Source organism: Antechinus flavipes, chromosome 1 (assembly GCF_016432865.1).
Source record: "Antechinus flavipes isolate AdamAnt ecotype Samford, QLD, Australia chromosome 1, AdamAnt_v2, whole genome shotgun sequence".
Classification (NCBI taxonomy): Eukaryota; Metazoa; Chordata; class Mammalia; order Dasyuromorphia; family Dasyuridae; genus Antechinus; species Antechinus flavipes.
Window position 1 is genome coordinate 718,388,208 of NC_067398.1, and position 23,512 is coordinate 718,411,719.

General features: G+C 56.0%; 1 protein-coding gene across 1 annotated transcript in view; it reads right to left on the reverse strand.

Annotated features, from left to right (window-relative positions):
- GNB1L (G protein subunit beta 1 like) overlaps positions 1 to 23,512 on the reverse strand; it is a 121,844-nt gene that overhangs the window by 11,719 nt on the left and 86,613 nt on the right. The window contains exons 5-7 of the mRNA XM_051973214.1: positions 22,016 to 22,181; positions 9,001 to 9,099; positions 3,072 to 3,287 (exon numbers count right to left, since the gene is read on the reverse strand). Of these exons, the coding sequence (XP_051829174.1) occupies positions 3,072 to 3,287; positions 9,001 to 9,099; positions 22,016 to 22,181 (481 nt within the window). The remainder of the gene's footprint in view (positions 1 to 3,071; positions 3,288 to 9,000; positions 9,100 to 22,015; positions 22,182 to 23,512) is intronic.

Here is a 23,512-nt window from a genome sequence, read left to right on the forward strand (position 1 = left end):
CTCCTTTCGTTCGGGGTCCATCTGCCCAAGACGCAGCGGGGGGAGCCCGGCCCGAGACAGACCTCCAAGGTGGCAGGCGGACGCTCCTTCCCCAAAGGCGAGGGCCTTCCTCAAACTTAAAACAGAGCGCTTGCCTGGAGGTGGGCTCTCTGCCTGACATTGAATTAAGATGCACAGGATCGGCTTTCCTCGTTTCTCTTGTTCGGGCCCCTCCTGGCGATCGCCGTGCAGCGAGATGACCCCACCGCCTGCTGACGGGGGGCCCCCGCCGCCTTCCCCCTTTAATGTTCCCCGATGATGGCAGAGGCCCCTCGCGAGGCCCATCCACATCTCTGACGAGACTCTGCTTTGGCCCTTCTGTTTTAACTTTTGAATTCATTAATACATTAAAACTTTAGCTCGGCACTAGAACGTGCGCTATAAATTTAAGGTTTAAGTCCGAGCAGCTGTTGGTCCCCGCTTCAAGCTGGTGCGAGAGAGAAAAGCGGACCACGCTGAGCAAAGGGGTGCATGCGGGGGCAGCAGCGGGGCTTCTTTTCCATGGGAAGGGGCCCAGGGGACACCCTCTGAAGAATCAGCCTGAAACCCCAGTCCCCGGCTCCTTGGCGTCATGGGGTTTAGACCTGGAGGGGTTCGAGGGGTCACTGACTCCAAAGCCTTCCTTTGGGATGAGGAGGCCAAGGGTGAGAGGGCTCAGCAGCGCCTACACAGTGCAGAGCCAGACTGGAATTCAAACTCAACTCCCTGGACTCCAAATCATTTATGTAGTTCCTACTGTGTGCCAGACACCATGCTGAGAATAACAGTAATGATAAACAGCATTTATATAGCGCCTACTATGTGCCAGGCACTATGCTGAGAATACAATAATGATAACCAGCATTTATGTAGTTCCTACTGTGTGCCAGACACCATGCTGAGAATAACAGTAATGATAAGCAGCATTTATATAGCGCCTACTATGTGCCCGGCACTATGCTGAGAATAACAAAATAATAACCAGCATTTATGTAGAGCCTACTGTGTGCCCAGCACCATGCTGAGAATAACAGTAATGATAAGCACCATTTATATAGCACCTATTATGTGCCAGGCACCATGCTGAGAATAACAAAATAATAACCAGCATTTATGTAGTGCCTACTGTGTGCCCAGCACCGTGCTGAGAATAACAGTAATGATAACCAGCATTTATATAGCGCCTGCTATGTGCCAGGCACCATGCTGAGAATACAATAGTGATAACCAGCATTTATATTGCCTACTATGTGTCCAGCACTGTGCTGAGAATAACAGTAATGATAACCAACATTTACACAGTGCCTACTGTGTGCCTCGCACTTTAAGTAATAATAACAACGGACATATCTATAGTGTTGTCGATGGGCCAGGCCCTTCACAAATACTTAGCTCATCTGATCCACACGACAAGCCCAGATCATCCCAGCACTTGCCCGGGACGTGCGGTCGGGGGTGTCTAGGGTGGCAGTGGCCTGCACCGCAGAGCGGGACCCCAGGGATCGGCCCTTGCTGTCTCATGCCCTTTGTGACTCCCATGTCAGAATCCCTGTCCAGGTTAATTCCATTTAGCTTCCACCATATGCTTCTCCTTGGGAGACCCCACCATCTATGAAAGGAGACAAGGTAACACTGAGTGACCGCCCGTGGGGGGATCAGGAAGGCTCAAGGAAGGCTGTGGCCCTCCAGCTCTCTGCCTGTGCCCGGGGTCCTGGTGCACAGTCGGGAGAGGGGGCTGCAGCCCTGCCTTTGCCCCTCACCTTGCACGGTGGGCTGCAGTTGCCTTACTTATGAAATAAGAACGTCAGTCCGCCCGACGGGAGTGTTCCCGGGAGGGGGAAACGTGTGATGTCGTCCGCACCCCGAGCTCCCAGGTCAGGACAGCCCCTCCCCCAGTGCCGCTTCTGGAGCACGGAGGGGGCCCGCAGTCAGGCTCCTCCCGGCCCGAAGGCCGGCTCCCCGTCCCTTTTTACTTCGTTTCCTCCCCAGGATCCTCTGCGCAGTCCTGCTGCCCGACTGTCAGAGAAAACCCTTCTACAGCCACCACAGTCCTTCTCATGGGAAAAAATATTTGTCAAAACGTGTCCGGGCTGGGACTGGGACAGAGCGTAACTGCTTCGTCCACGACGGGGCGGGGGCCTGGGGGGACCTGGGCCTAACCCGATTAGTAACTACAGATGTGCTTTAACCAGAGAAAATGGCAATGATACGGATGCGTTTCTGCAGGGCCGGGCTCGGGGACCGAAGCCCTCGGCCTGTTCCTATGAGAAGGCCGCATCCTAAACTTCCGGGGGACGTTGCCCCAAAGGCCCGTCCTACTGCGTCTGCCTCTGGGCGCAGGAGCCCTGTCCGGAACGGCCGGGCGTCCTCCCTCTGGCCAGACCACTCTCTCCCTGACCTTTAGTTTTCAGGAAAAAAAAGGCTTCGTGTGCGGGACGAGCTCCTGAAGCCCTTGGGGCCCACGTTAAGCCTCCACAGTGGCCGCTGGACAGACGCCGCGAGCGCCCCCTGAGGCTGTGGGAACCCCCAGGTGCATTCTGGGCCTGTCCTTGGGAAAGCCTCCCCGGCCGTTACTTTGGGAAGAGTTTCCACCACAAAGGCAGGAGCCCCTTCCCAGCATGCCGTTCCCGAGGGTTCCCATCGGCCCCCGTGCCCAGGCCTTGGCCCTCAGTCAGCCCCGACCTGGGTATTCCCGCAGGCTTTGTCCCAGAGCCCCCCGGCCCTCCCCCCCAACCGGCCTGCTCCTGCTCGCACCGACTCCCCCACCGATAAGCGCTCCGAGGGGCCGGGACGGCTTCTCACTGACGGCCTTTTTCAGACACACGGGACACGGCCTGAGAAAAATCCAAACCATGTGAACGGCTGGGGGGGGACGTCCCAGCCCTCCCTCCCGCCCGCCCCAGACGCTGCAGACAAGCCCCCCGTACCCAAGCCCCCTGTGATTAATTAGCCGGGGGTCTGCAGCGACTCCTCTCCATGGCTAAATATTTTTTCAGCCTATCAGACTGTTAGTGCAGAGCGGGATAAATGACACGGGGCCCAGCGCTCCTGACCTTCAGGTTCTGCTGCTCATCCAGGCTCCAGACGCGGAGCGCCTTCTCCGAGGAGCCCGACAGCCCCTTGGCCTTCCTCGGGTCAAAGCCCAGGCTCATGACTGGCTCCTGGTGGCAGGAAAGGCGGCTCAGCGCTCTCCTCTCGGCGACGTTCCACAGCATCAGCGAGCCGTCCTCGTACCCGGCCAGGAGGAGCGGGCGGGGGCCGCAGGCGGGCTGTGGGGACACGGGGAGTCAGTGCCTTCCCCCCGCCCGAGAACCGCCCCCAGACCCGGGGCTGAAGGAGGCCCAGGTCGCTCCCCACAGGGCTGAAGGAGGCCTGAGCCTCCGGGCCCGGCCCAGGATCCTCCTCCACAGCCCAGGGCTCCCCATGAGCACTTGGGCTCGACGCCTCCCCCCGCGCCCACCATTCTGGGAGGCCCAGCTGCATGAGCACGACCCCCTTTTACAGAGAGGGAAACGGAGGTTTGATCCACAAACCCACAAGCACTCAGGAAAGCACCTACTGTGTGCCAGGTCCAAAGATCAAACAGGGACCCCGAGGTAAGCGAGTGGCCAGAGCCAAACAGCGAGGGGCGCCGGCGCTGAGTCGGGGGCTCTCCCACTTCCCAGGAGACTTCTCGAGCCCCGCCCCCAGTCTGTCCAGCACTTTCTCCATCCTGGGAGTCCCTGTCCCGCTGACACCAAGCCGGGGCCGGGCCTGCACATCTGGCGGGGGCTCTGAGCCTCCACTCCTCCCGAGCCGGGGGTATTTTTCTGCCCTCTCTTTCCCCAGCCTCCAGAACGCCATTTATCTCGCTGCTCCGCTCCTTACCTGTTTAATCTCGCCGGCTGAGAAAAGTCACCAGCTTTCCCCCGGTGAAAAATGAAATTTCTGGGCTTTGTCAACCTCCCTGCTGAAACCCCCTCCCCCTCCGGAGAGCCGGCTTCGTTACCCAGAGCTAACGGGCTTGGAATCCTGCCGCAGCCAATCCCGGCGAGGGTGATTAATGGGGTCACAGGTCAGAGGGCCGGCACCCCGGGCAGACACCTAATTTATTTAAACCTCCGAAATAACTCGGCAAGAAGAAGTTACTGGATCACATGTCACGCGGAGGAAAGGATTCATCATTCTCCCCGCAAAAAGACTGATGAGCCTGCCCTTGGTCTCCGGTCACGGGAGGAGGCGATGGCCGGGGCGGGTGCTCGTGGGCACGGGAGACCCCCCGGCCCCATTGGGCTCCATGCTTAGGAGAGCCCACCCAGAGTTTTATGGAGGGGCATCTCCCCTCACCCCTTCCGAGGGCCCGGCCTTCATGGCACGACTCGGGAACCCGTGAGCCCGGCCCGGCCTGGCGCCCCCTCGGGGGGGGGGGGATAGACTTGGTGGGATGGTCCCCGGGTTGGGTCAGCAACGGGCTGAGGGCAGGGGAAAGGGCAGGGCAGAAGCGTGGCAGCCCCTCCCCCGCCTGCTCCCGGGACCACCGTCTTCCATCGAGCCAGAAAAGAGCGACTTGCTTTATCCTAGGGCTGGACGTTGGGCACGGGCAGCGGGGAGCAGAAAGCAGCCCCGCCCCCGCCCCACCGGAACCCATAATGTCTCCCTTCCACGGCCACGTGTCTGACGCACCACCGGCTCACCCCCGCGGAGCCCAGCTCCTCATCAGCCAGTGGGGAGAAGTTTACCAGACCTCTACCCAGCGGGCCTGGGGGGAAGAAGTGGGGGGTTATGGGAAAGTCCAGGAGCCCCCTAGGGAGACCCCAGGAGACTGGGGGGTGCCCTGCACAGGCCCGGGGGGAAGGTCCGAGTGAGTCCCATGGCCTGGTGGCCCCCGCTCTGACCAGGAGCTGCCTCAGACTCATTGGGAGCCTCTGTTGGGGGCCGGGCCCAGGCCCAGCGAGGCACTCGGGGGAGACCCTGGGCACGTGCCAGGTCGAGGGTGGGCACAGTGGGCATCCGGGCCTTTGTCACAAGCTGCCTGAAGCCTGGCTCCCGCACCACACTCACACCCACCAGCTCTGTCCGAGGCCTGGGCGCTCTCTCCCTCCTCCTGTAGGACGCGGCCCGGCCCCCATCTTCCGCAGCTCCTTGGGCCCCCCCAACATGGTTGCCGGCCGGCCGCGGGCATCCCCTTCGGGTGTGCTCAGTTCGCGTGCCCGTGGCGCAGACGTGGGCGGGGCCGCCCTCCGGTTTAGCACAGACTTCTCTGCACGTGGCGGGTCCCATCTCCATCCCCGGTGCCCGGACGCGGCTGGACAAGGGCAGACGCCTGACGGAGCCTTATCGCCTGGAAAGGCGGCCATTCCCTACCACGGGGAGCGCGTGCTCTCGGGGCGTCCGGCTGCAGGTCGGGGGGAGTCCCGTGGTTCTCCGGGAGCAGCGAGAGCAGCCGTCGAGCCTCTTCCAGATGCCATTTCCCTGACGGCAGCTTCTGACGCTGAACCCTGGGCCCAGGCCCCAGCTCGGTCCCCTGGAAGATGCAGGGACAGACGAGGCGGCCTCCTGACTGATGCTCCTGGGGGGGGGGGGCGTGTGTGCGCGAGACTTTGCGTTTCCTCCCCTGTAAGAAGCAGGGACGGACCCGACGTCCACCGCCGGCTCTCGGGGCCTGCGGCTCGTTTCCCTGAGTTCTGAGCTCTGCCCACTCCGGCACCTGCTCGCTCTGCTCCGGGTCCTCGGGTTTTCGAGTCCGTCTGTGCGGCCGGCTTTTATTTCTCCTTCCAGATCCTGGGGCTCGGGGCCTGATGAGTTTTCTTCCAATGACCCTGATTTTGGTAGCCGAGCTTTCTGTGGAAAGCAATGATGGGCGTCCTTCACTCGGGACGCGGCTTTGCGACGTCCACATCGATGACCCGTTCTCTCCAGTCACAGAGTGCCGAAGCAGCGGAAGGCGCCCATGCTGGGCTTGTAATGGCCGAAGGGGAGAGGCGTCCCGAGAGCCACCAGCTCCCAAGAGCCATGAGCCCCCAAGAGCCATGAGTCCCTGAGAGCCGCGAGCCTCCGCCAGCCGGGCTTCCTCCACTGCGTCTCCCGCGGGACTTGGCCCACTGCTTCCTCGTTGGGAGTCCTTCAGAGGGAGAAGTGCGGCCAGGAGCCTCCGGGTCCGGTTTCTGCCCCCACAGTGACGATGCTCCTGGCTGAGGGGATGCGAGAGGTGGAAGAAGACCAGGGAAGGAGGGAATCCCTTCCAGAGAGCGCTGGGAAGCGCTGGAGCAATGTTGGGGTCTGTGATTCGCCCAGAAAGGTCACACCGGATCCACAGGCAAGACCCACTCCTTTTCCTCACTAAGTCCCAGAGGAGCCGATTTGTCTGGCTCCCAATGACATCCTCTTTCCATTGAGATCCTCAACTGGATGTCTGCCAACAAGCTCCAATGACACGGGTTGGGAGACAATGCTCCTGCCACCGTGATGGAAGGGCTTCAGCTGAGGAGCTCGCCCACCGGCCAGGGACCCAGGCAGCCAGGAGCCTAGGAGCCCAGGAGCCCAGGAGCCAGAGGCCTAGGACCCCAGGAGCCCAGGAGCCCAGGAGCCCAGGAGCCAGAGGCCCAGGAGCCCAGGAGCCCAGGAGCCAGAGCCTAAGACCCCAGGAGCCCGAGGAGCCCAGGAGGCCGGGAGCCCGAGGAGCCAGAGGCCCAGGAGCTCAGGAGCCCAGGAGCCCGGGAGCCCGAGGAGCCCAGGAGCCCAGGAGCCCAGGAGCCCGGGAGCCAGAGGCCCAGGAGCTCAGGAGCCCGGGAGCCCAGGAGCCCAGGAGCCAGAGGCCTAGGACCCCAGGAGCCCGGGAGCCCAGGAGCCCGGGAGCCCAGGAGCCCGGGAGCCCAGGAGCCCGGGAGCCCGAGGAGCCCGAGGCCCAGGAGCCCAGGAGCCCAGGAGCCCAGGAGCCCAGGAGCCCGGGAGCCCGGGAGCCCGGGAGCCAGAGGCCCAGGAGCTCAGGAGCCCGGGAGCCCAGGAGCCCAGGAGCCAGAGGCCTAGGACCCCAGGAGCCCGGGAGCCCAGGAGCCCGGGAGCCAGAGGCCCAGGAGCTCAGGAGCCCGGGAGCCCAGGAGCCCAGGAGCCAGAGGCCTAGGACCCCAGGAGCCCGGGAGCCCAAGAGCCCAGGAGCCTGAGGAGCCCAGGAGCCCAGGAGCCCGGGAGCCCAGGAGCCCAGGAGCCCGGGAGCCAGAGGCCCAGGAAATTGGGAGCCCCGGCCGTCCCAGGAAAGTAGGGGGCGAGGCCTTCAGAGGGCTTCCCCGGGGGGAGTCGTGGTGGGCTTGCAGAGGGAAGACGAGCTCTGCAAGGGCTTCTCCAGGACGAGATGGGGAAGGGGCCCGCAGGAGTACGGGGGGGGGGCTGAGGCCGCGGCCTGGGAGACTCCCCAGCCCAGGATCAGGCCCGGGGGAGCCGGGGGACGGTGAGGGATCCAGGGCCGGCTCATGTCTGGCCTGGGGGGGGAGCATTCGGGCCCTGCGCAGACCATCAGCCTGGACGTGACGGACTCCCCAGGGGGCCGGGCCTGGGACAGTTGTGTGGCTGCAGCCTGGGGCCGACCGAGGAGGCAGCAGTGTGTGTGTGGGGGGTCTTCCTCTCCTCGGCCCTGCCCCAGGCTTAGTTACTGCAGAAGGCTCGGGGAAGGCGGAGCGGCCGCGTCAGACGGCCCAGCGCCGAGGGCGGATTCTCCGGGAGGAGGACGGAGCCCGGACAGGCTTGGGCGATGGAGTCCCTTTACAAGATGAAACTCCTGAGGATAAGCCTGGAGGTCTCCGGGACCGGAGTGAGATGGAGCTCCAAGATCCAAAGAGCCCAGCTCTGGCTGCGGGGGGGAGGGCCCAGGAGACGGGCCTGGCGTCAGGCACCGAGGGAGGAGAAAAGGGCCCCTCACCCCACGGGCACTCACCGAAGGGAGGGACGGGGACGCTGGGGGTGGGGGCGACTGTGCGGGGGCGGGGCCTGCTCCATGCACCCCTGGAAGCAGCTGGAAAAAGGAAGGGGAACCAGCCCCGGCACTGCCCCCTGGCCTGGCAGCAGGCACCCATGGCGGACCGCCCTTTCTTGGGACGGAGCAGGGGATGCTGGGTTCTGGGCTGTGGGAGAGGAGGAAAGCGCCTCGTGGACGTGAGGAGCCTCTTCGGGTACGAAGCTCGGCCCAGTGTGTGCCGGGTGGGGGCCCGGGGGCCTCCAGCCTGCACAAGTCCCGAGTCTTCCTGCAGGGGATTCCCCCGCCTCAGCCTCTGCCCTCAGCCAGGGAAAGTGACAAAAATGAATCCCCAAGAAAAAACAAGCGGCTCCTCAGCCACTGCTCAGCACTTTTTGGCCTCAGGGAAGCCCACGTCCACATGGGGGGGGCTGGGAGCGGGGCCCAACGGCCGTCCCGACGCGTGGCCACAGGGTTCTCGAGCCCCAGAAGGCTGCTCTCCTTCCCCCTCCCAGCTGCCCCCGAGAGGTGCACTCTGGAGCCCCAGCAGGGACGTGTTGGACCCCCCCAGAGTCCAGATGCCCCCCACGGGGTCACGACACCCCTCACAGGGTCACGATGCCCCCCACGGGGTCACGATGCCCCCACAGGGTCACGACGCCCCTCACAGGGTCACGATGCCCCCCACAGGGTCACGAAGCCCCCCACAGGGTCACGACGCCCCCACGGGGTCATGACGCCCCCCACAGAGTCCAGATGCCCCCCACAGGGTCATGACGCCCCCCACAGAGTCCAGATGCCCCCCACAGGGTCATGACGCCCCCCACAGGGTCACGACGCCCCTCACAGGGTCACGATGCCCCCCACGGGGTCACGATGCCCCCCACAGAGTCACAACGCCCCCACGGAGTCGCGACGCCCCCCAGGACGGCACAGGGGAGCGACCGGAGCCCCGGCCCTGCCCCGGCGCTGGGCGACGCCCCCTGCAGGGGAGGCTGCTCGGCGGGCCTGACTCAGAGGCCCGGGTTTCACAAGAGGCGAGCGCGGCCGCCACTTACCTTCCACAGCTCCAGGCACATGGGCATGCCCGCCTTGGCACCGGCCGCTGGCTTCAAGGTACAGACTGACGTCTTGGACGGCATGTCCAAAACCTGAACCTGACAGGGAGAAAACAAGCGCGTTTGGGCCGGCTCCAAGTCCCAGGCGTTGCTGTGCAAACAGGAGGCGTTTTAAGGTGATTAGCGAAGGCTGGGGCGGGCGCCCTCTCCCTCCCTGGCACGCAGCTCTGGAAACGAGCTTAATTGGGCAGGGCCCTGCTCTGGGGGTGACCCCCGAGCTCGGAGCCACGGCCGCCCCAGCTTTCAGCCCGGCCTCCGGCCCCCGCCCCCAGCTCCTGCGGGGCCCCTTCGCCCGAGACGGGCAGGACGGAGGCAGGGCCCCGGGGCTCACTCCCCGCCACGGTTCTGGGGGAAAGGGGAGGCTGTCCGGGCATCTACCCAGAATCCTCGGCGCTCAGCCCAAAGAATCCCTTCTCACAGGGAAGTTTAATGGGGGAACTTCCCCCCTCAGTTATGCGCTCTTTCTGAAAACAAGTTTTCTTTAAACAGTTAAGTGTGTGTGTGTGTGTGTGTGTGTGTGTGTGTGTGTGCACACCCCCAGACTCACACTCACACTCATCACTCCGTGTGGCCGGCCTGGACCTCGGACTAGTACCTCCCCTCCCCGACCGTGGCCTTGGCCCGGGGTCTCTCTCTCCCTGCTCCCCGCACTCCGACCCCGGACGTCTGCCCGCTGCCTTTCTGCGCCCCGCGGGCTCGCTCCCTTTCCTGCAGCTGCTCAGGCCCCGCTGTGGGGCCTTTCCAGGCTTCGTCAGTGGGTCCTCCTTCTGCACAAACCTTTGGCCCTTCCCCTTTCTGGTCACCTTCCCTAAGTGAGGGCCGGGGCTCAGCCCTGCCCAGCTCGGCCTCCCCTCCGCCCAATGGAGCCGGAGCAGCGTCTCCCAGTGTCCCCCCGGAGAAGGGAGGGCCGAGCACTGCCCGAACCTTCGTCTCTCCGGACTGGGCTCGAACAGGGGATGTGCTACCGAGTCTGGTGCAGCAATCCGCCTCCATAGGAAAACGGGAGGGGAAAGGGGAGAGGGAAGGGGCAGGGGCCAAAAAGGGGCGGGTGGTCAGAAGCAAGGTGGGCTCCAGCTCCTCCCTCAGGGGCCTCCTTGGTCACAGCCTCCTTTCCTGGTCTCCTATCGCACTTTGCCTCGGTCCGGGCTTCTGAGGCTTTTCTGAGCCCATTCCTCTGGCCGTCTCCTTTGGGGCGTAACATCCATCTCCCACCCCCTATACGCCTTTCTGTCCACAGAACCCCCTTAACATCACTAGTTGTTTGTCACCACAGACCTCCTGGCCCACAGGGGTCCTCTTCCTCCTTCTGGCTCCCGGGGCTGGGCCTGGCAGGGATTTCACAAGGAGGCAGGGTGGGGGAACCCGGTGGGCACGGCTCCATGTTGCCTCTTGGAAGGGCTGGACCAGTTCACAACTCCACCAACAATGCGTGCGTGCACCTGCTTTTCCACAGCCCTCCAGCTCCTGTCACGTCCCCTTTCTGTCAACTTTACCAATCCCATGGGGGTGGAGGGGAACTTAAAAACCTCTAATTATTAAGGATTTGAGGTATTTTCTCCCAGAGGAAGCTAAAAGGAAAAGCAGACACTGGATCCAGAGTTGGGAAGACTGAATTCAGATCCGAGTCCAGATACTTCTTGGCTACTTGCACAGTCCCTGAACCTCTGTTTTTTTGTTTCCTCATCTGTAAAATGGAGAGAATAATAGCACCTTCCTTTCAGAATTGTTGTGAGGCTCAAAAGTGATCATTGTAAAGGGCTTAACACAGTGCCTGGTATATAGGAAGTACTACATAAATGCAACTGGCTGCTGTAGCTACTGCAACTACCACCACCACTACTGCTGCTGCTGCTACCACTATTATAGTACTATTATTACCACTAGTACGCTACTACTCCTACTATTATTATTACTACTACTCCTACTATGACTACTACTACTATTAGTATTACTACTACTATAACTACCACCACTACTACTACTACTACTATAACTACCACTACTACTATGATTACTACTACTATTACTATCACTACTACTATTCCTATTACTATAACTACCACTACTACTATCACTACTACTACTACTACTACTATTACTACAACTACTACTATTACTATCACTACTACTACTATAACTACCACTACTACTACCACTATTATAACTACTACTACTACCACTACTATTACTACTACTACTATAACTACCACTACTACTATTACTACTACTATAACTACCACTACTATTATCACTACTACTACTATAACTACCACTACTACTATCACTACTACTACTACTACTATAACTACCACTACTACTACTATTACTATCACTACTACTACTATTACTATCACTACTACTACTACTACAACTACCACTACTTCTATGATTACTACTACTATTATTACTACTATAACTACTACTACTACTACTATTACTATCACTACTATAACTACCACTACGACTATGACTACTACTACTATTACTATGACTACTACTACTACTATAACTACTACTACTACACTACTGCCCCTGCTGTTACTACTACCACTCCTCCTCCTGTTGCTGCTGCTGCTACTACTATAGTATTACTATTGTCGCTACTACTACCACTGCTACTATACTGCCGCTGCTACTCTATTGTACTACTGCTAGTGCTGCTGTTGTTACCTGGCTATAGAGCTTTGATTTCTTCCTTAGAAAATTGCCTGGTCATATTTTTGGATCATTTATCTACTGGGAAACAGCTTTTATTCCTGTAAAGTTGAATTCGTTCTTTCTCAATATGTCTTAGAAATTAGATCCTCATTAGAGAAACCTGTTGCAAAGATTTTTTCCAGTTCCCCATTCCCCTTCTCATTTCAGCTGCATTGATTTTATCTGTGCAACACTTAACATTTTAGATACTCAGAACTGTCCGTTTTATCTGGTGCAATCTTCCCTCTATCACTTGTTTGGTCATGAACTGTTTCCCCAGCCATAGATCTGAAAGAGAACGTTCCCCTGGCTTCTCTAATTTGCTTATGATGTCACCCTTTATATTTAAGTCATGTATCCATTATTTTGGTGTGACCCACGGTTCTTAAAGCCTCTGCCAGAAAACACAGGCTCTGGCACGTCCTAAGAAACTGCAAAGGCTTCAGCTTTTGGCTTGGAAACGGTTTGTGCGCCTGTCACGAAGACCAGCCTAGGATGGAGGCCTTTATCACTGCGCTGGCCACAGCGACTCATGCAGCTGTCCACTCAGAGAGGCAGGGGTTGATACCTGTAGCAGTGGAGGGCCTGCCCACGCTGAAGAAATCACAGCTATTTTGGGGAACTACAGAAAGAATAGCCCCCATATCACCCTAGGGTTTTAACGATGTCATTTTCCTTCCTCCTCAAACTCAGTTTGTGTGAAACCTGAGTTTTGTCCGTAAAGCATCTTTGTGCTACATGGGAATACACAGACACATACTGGGGCTGCATCTCTAACAGCCTTTGCTCTGCAGGGTGAGTTGGAATATTTATGGGCCCTCTAAATGCATAAAAGGAAACCAGTTCTATTGAGCTGCAGTTATTAAAAAAAGAATCAGTCACAGGCCTTAGGTCAAGAACCCTGCAGGATGTAGGCCCTTGTCTCTCCCTATGCTTGGCTCCTTCCCGGTTGCCCACGAACTTGCTCAAATCCCCTCAACCTCTTAGAAACCTTCACTAGACCCTCCGAGCTACCCTGGACTTCTTTTCCCTCTCACAGCTAAACTCTCTGAAACGTGGCTTCGATCACCTTCTCGCTCTCTTCTCGAGCCTCCAGACCGTGCTCCCTACACCGATCAACAATCAATGCTATCTCGGAAATGTCCGATCCGGCGGCCTTTCCCAGCACTCAGGGTTCCCGAGTCCTGGGTAAGGAATGTGGGAGGGGGTGTGGGAAACTTGGGTCCCTGACGCATCGCTGGTGGAGCTGTGGACCCAACCATTCTGGGGAGCAATCTGGAACCGGGCCCAAAAATTGAGCCAAAGGGCTACAAACCGTGCACATCTTTTGGTCCAGCATCATCACTCCTGAGCCTGTGTTCCAGAGATATTTTTGTACGAATAGCTTGTTCCTTCCCCCACTTTAAGAAAAAATCTCTTTGGGAAATCATAAAGGAGGGAAAATGACCCATGTGAGAAAAATGTCTGTGGTGGCCCCTTTGCGTGGTGGCAAGGAACTGGAGACTGAGCGGCTGCCCATCAGTGGGGATCGGCCGAGTAAGTTCCTAATACAATTCAAAGTTCATTATACACGTACAGAATACACTTCACAATACAATATTCTATGTGAATGTGATGGAGCATTATTGTTCTGTAAGAAAGGACCGGCAGGAGGATTTCAGAGAGGCTGGAGAGACCGACAGGGAAGTGAGCAGGAACAACCTAAGGGGATGTTCATCAGTTGGGGAATGGCCGAACAACAAGAATCACATAGTGCAGGACGGCGACATTTGAGCTATAAAAATAAAGAGCATGCAGATTTCCAAAGAAGCTGGAAAGACTTAGGTGAACTGATGCTGAGGGAAGTGAGCAGATGCAGGAAAACACCGTACACAGTAATAGTAACACTGGGCCAGGAGCGGCCGTGAGCGACAGCATTCCAATACTCGAGACAGTTCCAAAGGAATCATGACGGAAAATGCTGAGAAAGAACCGGAGTCTGGATGCCCATGGAAGCATGCTAGTTTTCACTTTTTATGTTTTTTTTGGGGGGGCTGTTTTCTTTTACAACATGAGTAACATGGCTGTTTTGCGTGACTACACACGTATGACCTGCATCAATTTGCTTCCTATTTCAGGGAGGGGGGAAAGGAGAGAATTTGGAATTCAACATTTTAAAAAATGAATGATCAAAATTGCAAAATTTTTTTTACTGAGGAAGGAAGAGAACGTCCCGGAGGTTTCCAGAAACCGCTGTAAGATTCTGATTGGGCCGGAGAGATCGACTGAGAGGAGTGATGGAGGTTGAGAGAGTCTGGAAGCGGCAGTGGGGAGCGCAGCGTATTCCGAGTCCCCTAGGGGACCAGCGGATCTCGGAGGAGTGACAGTGTAGCCCGAAGCTCCCTCCTCACTCCACTCTGGCTTCTTGCAGACATCCTAAACTCAGAACTGAGCCCCCCATTTCCCCAAACTCTCCCCCTCCCTCATTTCCCTGTGACCGTCCTGGTCTCCGTTTCCTCAGTTACAGCCCAGGGGCCGCTATTGATGCCCTCTCGCTGCTTGTGGTCCCATCGGGTGCCCAAGCCCGGGGACTCCTGTCGAATGTGCCCCCTCTCCCCGGACGCTGCCCGCACCCGATGCAGGCCGTCACCATCTCAGGCCTGCTCGGTCTCATCTTCCCCGCTCCGGGCCATCCTCCACTAGCCTTCCTGGAGGATGCTGGGAGCTCCAGGGGCTCTCGAGCCTCTGGGATCGGACAGAAGATCCTCCGTCGGCCCTCGGAGCCCTTCCCAACTCAGCCCCCTGGAGGCTGCAGGCTCTCCTCCTTTACAGTCAGCTCTGCATCTGTAACAGGGGGTCCTGGCTCATCCTGCAGCCTGGCTCCCCCCGTCCGGACAGTCCCTCCGGCTTGCCCACCTGTGGCACGAAGCCTTTCCCGCTCTGCTCACGCGGGCACCTCCCCTCTCCGACTGTCTCCAGGGGGTCCTGGGTCTGTACAGCTGTTCGCATGTTGCCTCTGCCATCAGTCGGCAATCTCCTTCTGCTTCTGTGGGTGTGCCTGGCACACAGTAGGTGTTTAATACATGGCTGCTGACTTTCTGCTGCCTGAGAGAGTGTCCAGGGAGGCTACGCCATTAGGAGAGCAGCTGGAGGTGCTGGAGGAGCGGAGGGAACAGGACGTGGCATCTGAGCCCGGCATTCGAGGCCTTTCTTTCCGGCCTTCTCCCCCACGACTCCCCGTCCCGTGTCGGACACTCCCACCGCCTCTTTCTTTCTCACCCCAAGCCTTTTCTAGTCCCTCTTGGAATGGTTTGGGGACAGACACTCGGTGGAGGGAGGAGACCTGTGCCCCAACTCGAGTCCCCACAGAGGCTTCATGGGCATGAGGCTGGAATGGGGCCGGACGGGCCCAGAGAGGTGATGCCCGGCGAGGGCGCCCAAACGTTGTTCTCAGGGTGAGGGGAAGCCTTCGGGTTTGGAAGGGACATTGCTCAAGTGCCAGTGATGAAAATAGCACCCTGGGATGAATGGACCTGCCAGGAGGCACCGGCAAAGCCCAGTCAAGGGATGCGGTCTGAGCGGGTACGGAAACAGGAGGCGTCGCCAGGGAAGAGACCAGACGGAGGAGAAACCGCCGCTTCCCGCTCCCCCAGCCGGCAACTAGAAGCCCACCGGTCCCCCTGGAGAAAGCGGGGAGGGGCTGGGAGTGGGCGATGGCCCAGGAGGCAGAGAGTGAGCCTGGTGGCTTCGAGGCCTGAGCAATTCCTAAGCTGGGAATAAGAGAGACTCATGGACTGGGGACCCCTGGCAAGCCATTTTATTTCTAGAGACCCCTGTTTCCTCTCCCTACAATCTGGGGGTCGGACTTGACGGCCTCCACGGTCCCTGCCAGCTCCAACTCTGGGGTCCTGTGATGTGGAGACTAAAAAGGACGCAGATTCCTGTCTGCAGGACTCGTGCTTCCCTGAGGGGAGGGGGCAGAACCCAAACACCACAAAGCCAAAGGCAGGTTCAGAGGGGGAAAGAGCCCGGGCCAAGTGCTCTTCCAGGAAGAGGAGGATTCGCAAAGGAAGCAGCGAGGAGCGAGTCCGTTCTGAGCCCGAGAGGAGGCCTGTGCATGTCTGGGAATGGCAGGAATGCACCCTCCGAGGGCTCGGCCCTGAGCTGCAAGGGGGAGCAACGGGCCGGGGGCTGGGCGGGTGGGCCCGTCCGGCCGGGGCACCGGACCTTCAGGGCGAAAGGAGCCCACCAAGGAAGGGGGTGGCGTGGTCACTGCGAGAGGGACCCACGAGGGATTAGTGCTGCGGGAAGTAACCGGGAAGGATGGGGAGAAGCACTAATTAGGAATGAAGAGAAAGACTCGACATAAACTTATCCAGAGCAGAGGACGGATAACCAGGAGACGATCCGAACCGCCTCCAGAAGCGCAAACGTAGTGACCGCCACCCAAAGGGCCGTCGCCCCAATCTGGCACCTCGAGGAGGTGGGGCCCTATGGGGGCCACACACTGTCAGAAACAGCTCCGGAAGGAGCTTTGGAAACCTTAGGGCACTTGATAAGTGCCAGGTGGTGTTATCAGTATTACTACTTTGTTCTCTCCTTTTAAATATGAAATTTAAATATGAAATACGACTACTTTTCTCTCTCCTTTTAAAATCTTTGATCTCCAGGTTGGCTGGCTGTGGGGTGGGGGATACAGGTAGATACATTCAGAAATGAGGAAGAAAAAGCAAGACTAAACAATCTGATTAATATATTTAAAAATGTTCTATATAATAGAGAAAACACATGAATTATACATATTACATATATAATATTAATATATAAAATATAAAAGAAAAATTTAAATATGTATAAAAATACGATCAATAAAATAAATAGAAAAACAAAAGCATGTTGGCCAAGAGCAGCCTAGAGCTCTGCACCCTCTCGTTCTCTGGAACACTCCCAGGAAGAGGGGCCTGTGGCAGCCCAGGAATTGGAAGATTCCAGACAAGTCCCACTTTGCACCTCAGAATGCGTCAGTAAAACCGGTCTAAGAATCGGTGTCCTAGTGATCTCCTAGGGATGTGAGGCAAACACTCTGGAGACCTCCAAGCCGCCAGCAACACGGGTTATCAATACCCCGAGCAGGGAAGCTACAAGCCCAGCCCAGCCAGTTCTACCTGGCTACTTCCTGGACTCCCTTCCAAAGGCCAACGGAGGCTTCCATAGGAGGGAGCGGGAGGCCGTGGCAGGAAGGAGCGCTGGCCACCAAACCTCAGAACCAAATCCCGTTTCACCAAGTCTGACAACTGTGACTTAAGCCTCCGCTCTATGTGTTTATGTTGGTTTTGCTTAATAGGAAAAAGATTTTTGCTCTTGCCTGGGGTTCCTCGTGTTCATGGGTGGCTGGAGCAGGCCCGGAAGAAGCACACCCTTTTTTTCTTTTTCACTTTAATAAGGCTTTTAACATGTTTTTGGCAAATTGGCAAGAAGAATGTGTGCAGTTCGTAATTGGTGATTTAAATGCAATCACGAACAAATAAATGCCTGTTCCTATCTCATTATTTATGAACTGAACCTGCTTTAAGACAAAATTATTCTTCTTGGGAAGAAGCCAAGTGTAAACACATCTGAAGCCTCCGTGTTCATTATAAGCCGCCGATGTGTGAGCTCTTGCAGAACCTGTCCCTTCGGAGGGCCTACATCATACAAAATCTTAGGGGAATTGACGGGGCCTGCCGTCTCCCTTCTCCCAGAGCTGCTGCTCACGTCAGGAGCTCGAAGACCCGGCTCGTTTTTAAATCCCACAGCCGATGGACAAGCGGGAAGGAGCCTTTCTGGGCCCAGAAGGGGGTTGTTGTTCCTAAACGTAAAGCTTCTGCATCCCCAGCCATCCCCGCTTCTCACCTGGACTCGCGCCTGTCCTCCTCCGGGACTCGCTCTCTAGGGGAAGCCTCTATTTCTGCTTCTTCAGAAAGCTGGCTTCTGAACCATAGGTTCTCCCTAAGGTCATCGGAAACCCCCAGGTCACCAAACCTGATGGGGGGGTGAGGCCCTTCTTAGGTCCCAGAGGAGGCAGAGTGGGAAAAGGGGGGCTCGGGGGCCTCTGGACCCTAGTTTTCAGAGTTTCTGGAAACATAAGCTTAGCAGCTGGCGCTCCAAATGTGCCAATTAGGGGACACACTACGGAGGGGCCGAGTCTCTAGAGCTTGAAAAGCTTGTTATAGATCAAAGGAAGCGGCAGCTGGATGGAGATTGGCTCCCAGTTTTCACTGGAGAGGTACAGAAAGGCAGAGTGGGTGCCTGCAAAGGGCAGAGGCCATGGGGCATCTCGCACCTGTAAAAGGCCACTGGGAAAACTCTTGCAGTTAACGCGCCGCCATTTGTCACCGAGAAGGGGAGAGGCTCCTCAGAACTCGGAAAGACAAGCACGCTCACACGTGTGTTCTCAGGCTCTGGCGGACGCAAGCAAGGATGGCAAAAACCAGGCTGGAAAATGTTGCCTAGGATGGTGAGGTGCCCTTCCCCCTCCCCGGGGGGGATGGAGGTGGCGAACAGAAGTTGTCAAACAAGGTAGATAGGTTGCTTTGCTTTGCATAACTGTACTTCGCAACAAGGGAGGGATTACCGGAGAGTCAGCAAGGGAGAGGACGCCATAAAACCCTGTTTCTAAGTCGGGAATGAGAGAGGCTGCAGGAGCACATGGAGGCCTAGGGCCTTGACGTGAGACAGAAAGAAATCGGAAGGCCCTGGATGGGCGAGCACCCCCACCCCCACCCCTAACCCCCCAATAAAACATGAGACTGCAGCAAGGAGGAAGTCCCTCACTGATGCAAAGTAGTCGCCATAACAGGCGCCCGAGAAGCTCCTTTGTTAAAAAACAGTCTCCTTGCCAGTCGGAGAGACTGGGCCAAGAGCAACACCGGGGTGTAATATAAACTTGTTTGCAAATCCCTTCAGCAAGCATGGCGGAAGCTCGTGAGCGACCTGTCCTCCTGAAGCCGAGCTCAAAGGAAGCTTGGCAAGGGACTGGAGCCAGCGCCGCTATCGCTCTCAGAGATAAAGCTGGAAGGCGGACAACAAATGGAAGGGAGACGGCCGACCGGGCCAGAGCCGGAGCCCCGCGCGCCTTTTCGCCGTCCAGGATGGCAGAGCCCCCGCTGGATGCTACCAATAGACCCAGAAGAAAGCTAAGAGGGGAGACGCGCCGGACCGGACTGGCTGGCCACAGAAACGACAGAGCTGAAAAGGCGGAGCCGTGAAGTAGCAAACGTGGGGAAGAAATCCCAGGTTTAACTTCTACCGACGAGGAAGGTGCTGGAGGGAACACACACCTGGGGCCCACTTCCCATCCACGCACAACTTTTATAAGCACAACTTGCACCCTGAGGCAGCCTGGACAGGGATGCGGAGGGGGCTGGGTAGGCTCCGTGCCATCGCTCAGTTGGCAGGGGGCAGAACCAGACCCTTTGTTCGGGATAAAAGTGCTTTGGAGGGATCAGGGATAATGGCCGCCTTAATGGCTCCCCTTCAATGATGGGCCTCCATGCGGCTGTCAGACTCACACAGGCTTCCTCGAAAGACACGAGAGACGTAACTGTTCGGGGACTGAACGCCGGTCCCGTCCGCGCCCTCCTCCAAGATCTTGCTCCATCAGCAGTTTTGAAAATGGAATAACAGACAGAGCAGCCTCTACGGAGCTTCTGCTTCCTCCCTCCACCCTCCTCCGTCGCCCCCATGGGTGTTCACCATTGTGAGAGGCTCAGGGCAGGGGCCAAAGCCAAGAAGGAGTCCCCGCAGCTGGCAAATCTTGGGCAAGGTGGCCCATCGTGTCCAGTGTCTGCTCCAACAACTGGACGGAAAAGTCCTCCAGACGCTCCTTTCTCCCAGCAACAATGGGGTGACCCCCTTCTGCAGGAAGCCTTCCCTGCTCCCCCATGCTGCCAGTGCCTGCCCTCTGGTAATTTTCTCCAGTCTTTTCTATCTCTAGCTTGTTTGCAGAGCTCTTTGCCTGCCGTCTCCTGCATTAGACTGGGAGCTTCTTGAGGGCAAGAACAGACTTTTGCTTTTATTTCCTTAACACAATGCCTGGCACACAGTAGGTGCTTAAGAAAGGCTTGCTGACTATTAACTAATACCAGTATCCTACCATGATATCTATGTGGCCACAAGATCGAGGAACACTGAACAAGGACCCGAAGAATTAAAGTCCACGATGGCTCCCCAGCCCCGAGAAGTGCCCGGAGCTCCACCACAGTCCCAATAAGGAATCACTGAGAAGAGGGGGCACAAAGAGCGTCCCCAGAGAAATGGCTGCCCACGAGCCATAGTGTCACAGGAGGGACGGACACAATGCAAGCTCCCAGGGTCCATCTCCTATGTGAGACCCCTCCCGATTAACAGATTATTAGTGCCCGCCCCCCACTTCCTGAAGTTAAAGAATCTGGAGAGTGGAAGAGAGCGGCGAAATGCAGACGCCCTGATTTTCAGAGAAGGATGAGAATCGTGAGAATAGAGGATGGCGCGGTTCTCGAAGGTGGTTTTCCCGGATGGCTGGAAAGCTTCAGGCCAGGAGGCAGCTCTCACCAGCCTGCCTTCACCAAGCACGGGTCATGTCAGACTGACTCGGTACACAAACATTTACCAAGCGCCTACTCTGTGCCAGGCCTGTAGCTCAGGAGAACGAAGAGCTCTACATGGGGTGGGGTGTACTGCAAAGAGATGGGATGGAGGGCTCTGATACTTAGCTTGTTGAATAACCTTGGGCAGGTTATTTTGGTGCTGGACAGTATGATTCGTGTCCCTTTGGGATGGCGTTATCAGTCTGGGGGGTCAGCGGAATGCTGCAGACATTTAACAAGAAAAACCACCACAAAAAGCATTTTCAGGGCTGCAATAACCCCCGATGTTAGGGGGCATTTCTATGTGCACTGAACACAGGGGAAGAAGGGGAGTGAATGCCCAGAGCAGAGGCTCATAAAGGGCTGCAAGGGCGAGGAGCCTCGTGCATGGATCATCCTTTTCTAAGTCTCCCAAAGAGCCTTTAGGAAGGCACTCCCGGTGGGCACCAGCCCCGTTTCTGTCCCTCTCTCCCCTGAGGGACAATCCTTCTGTCCCTCCTTCTCCTGAGACAGTCAGCAATCAGTTACAGGCTGGACATGCACAATTATATAAAACTCTTCCCTAGTTGGTACAAGATGAATAAAAGTCTGGACTCAATCAATCAATCTCAGTTTCTTCTCTGGAGGCGGGGAGGGGGCTTCAGCATTGGTCCTTGGATTGTCCGAGGTCACCGTGTTGCTGAGAAGAGCTGAGTCATTCACAGCCGATCATCATACGACGTTGCTGTCACCGTGGACAAGGTCCTCCTGGGTCTGCTCACTTCACAGTTCATCCAAGTCTTTTCAAATCACCCTGCTTGTTCTTTTTTATAGTACAATAATATTCTATTACAATCACATCCTATAGTTTGTTCAGCCATCCCCCAACTGATGGGCAGCCCTTCCATCTCCGATTCTTCGTCGCCACAAAACCTGCCATGAATATTTTTGTACAAATAGGTCCTTTCCCCCTTTTTGGATGTTTCTGGGATCCAGACCTAGCAGTGGTACTGTGGGATCAAAGGGTATTTTTGAGATAAAGAAACTGAGGCTGAGGGAGTGACATGGTCCGTTCATCCCCTCGGAGCTAGTGAACGAAGCCAGAGCCCAACTCCCAAGTCAGGTGACTTTATCATCACTGACCTCAATTTTAGCCCAGGAGCCAGGGAGGGTTCAACGGCAGCGTGTGAGGGGATCTCTGGGAGCGCTTTGGAGATTTGTTATGAGTGGGTATGCTTGTAAATCTACACGTGACATAAACCTAGGAAAGAGAGCTTAGCCCTCTAGAAGACCAAGTCAGAATCCAAAATGACTGTGACCAACTAGAGTACTGATTGGGCCAAATCTTAAAAAGATGCAGTTTTATAGGGATAAAGTCTTACACTTGGGATTAAAAAACTTAGTGCCAGAGGGGAGATGCAATTCTAGGCAGTGTCCATATTAAAAAAAAAGATCTGGGATATCAATGGGCCACGAACCTAAAACTTGTGGAAAACGGAGGTCAAGGAACACTAATCAGAGAAGAACAGAGGAGTGTTTCTGGTCTCTACTTGGTATCTCCTGCTCACAATTCCTTTTGAAAGCTGGATCTGATGAGCAAAGGTCTGAGGAGGCCAGAGGTCTCTGGGCTGGCTATAGAGAACTCAAATATTCCAGCTTTCCTCATGTCAAGGTCACAGGTCTGGGATTCTTACCTCATCCATGCCCTTCCCCGGCACTGCCAGGAGCCAGCTTCCTTGGGTCCCTTCGGAGAGGACGGATCCTTTGCAAAAGCCTACACTGTCCAGAGACAGGGAATCCACCGGAGCATTCCTGCCCTCTGCAAGGTCCCACAGGCACAGCTTTAAGTCTCGTCCTTGGCTGTAAAATTTTAAAATATTTTCATTTTTAGCATAGGATACTAGAGTATTATACGGTTTCGTGTAGTCTAGCACACTCACAGTACGTTGTGCGCGAATTTAGGGTTCCAGGCACTGACTGCACAGGGACTTTATAAACACTGCCTCAGGATGTAAAGGTCCAACCTTAAAGTTGTGAACTGACCCAGCCATTCTGGAGAGCAGTTTGGAAGTACGCCCAAAGCGCTATCGAACTGTGCACCCCTTCAATCCAGCAAATGTCAGTACTGGGTTTGTATCCCACAGAGATCATAAAAGAGGGAAATGGACCCACATGTTTGTGGCAGCCCTTTTTGTAGTGGCAAGGAACTGGAAACTGAGTGGATGCCCATCAGTTGGGGAATGGCTGAATAAAGTAAAATGATGTATGTAATGTGAATGTAATGGAATATTTTTGTTCTGATAGAAACGATCGGCAGGATGATTTCAGAAAAGGCTGGAGAGACTTATGTGAACTGATGCTGAGCAAAGTGAGCAGAACCAGGAGATCATTCTACATAGCAACAAGATTATTTATGATCAATTCTGAATGTGGTTCTTTTCAACAATGGGGTGATTCGGGCCAATTCCAATAGATATTCACATCCAGAGAGAGGACTATGGGAACAGAGTGTGGATCATAATATAATATTTTAACTTTTATTGGTTTTTTTTCGCTTATTTGTTTTTTCTTTCATTTTTTCTCCTTTTTGAGCTGGATTTTCTTGTGTAACATGATAAATGTGTAAATATGTTTAGAAGAATTGCACATTTAATGTATATTGTATTACTTGTGTTTAGGGAAGGGAGGGAGAAAAATGTGGAACACAAGGTTTTACAAGGTGAATGCTGAAAACTATCTTTGCATTTATTTAGAAAAATAAAAAAGCTATTATAAAAAAAGGAGGCCCAATTTTTAGAGCATGGGATTGCTAACAAGTGGGATGTGATGAACTTAGAAGGCGGAGCAATATCCAGAGACATTTCTTAGAACAATTTGACTGCACCTAAAAAATTCCAAGTGCTGCTCAGAACACTTGAGAAATGCCGAGAGGACTGAGTCACTCTCCAAGTGCCCATTCTGAGCAACCCTCCATCTCGCCACTTGTGTCGGACAATGGGGACCTGCGGCCAATGGCCCTTCAAACACGCTGCATGCACATTCCAGCCACACAGCCAGCAGAGCCGCCACACCCAGAAGGGGTGACCTCTTTCCAAATATTTGCTCCCAAAGGTCTAATCTTACAAAGAATCTGAGACTCCACACTTGCCACTTCCTCCTCCTAGGAAGCACAAGGGTCCATGGGCAGGTGA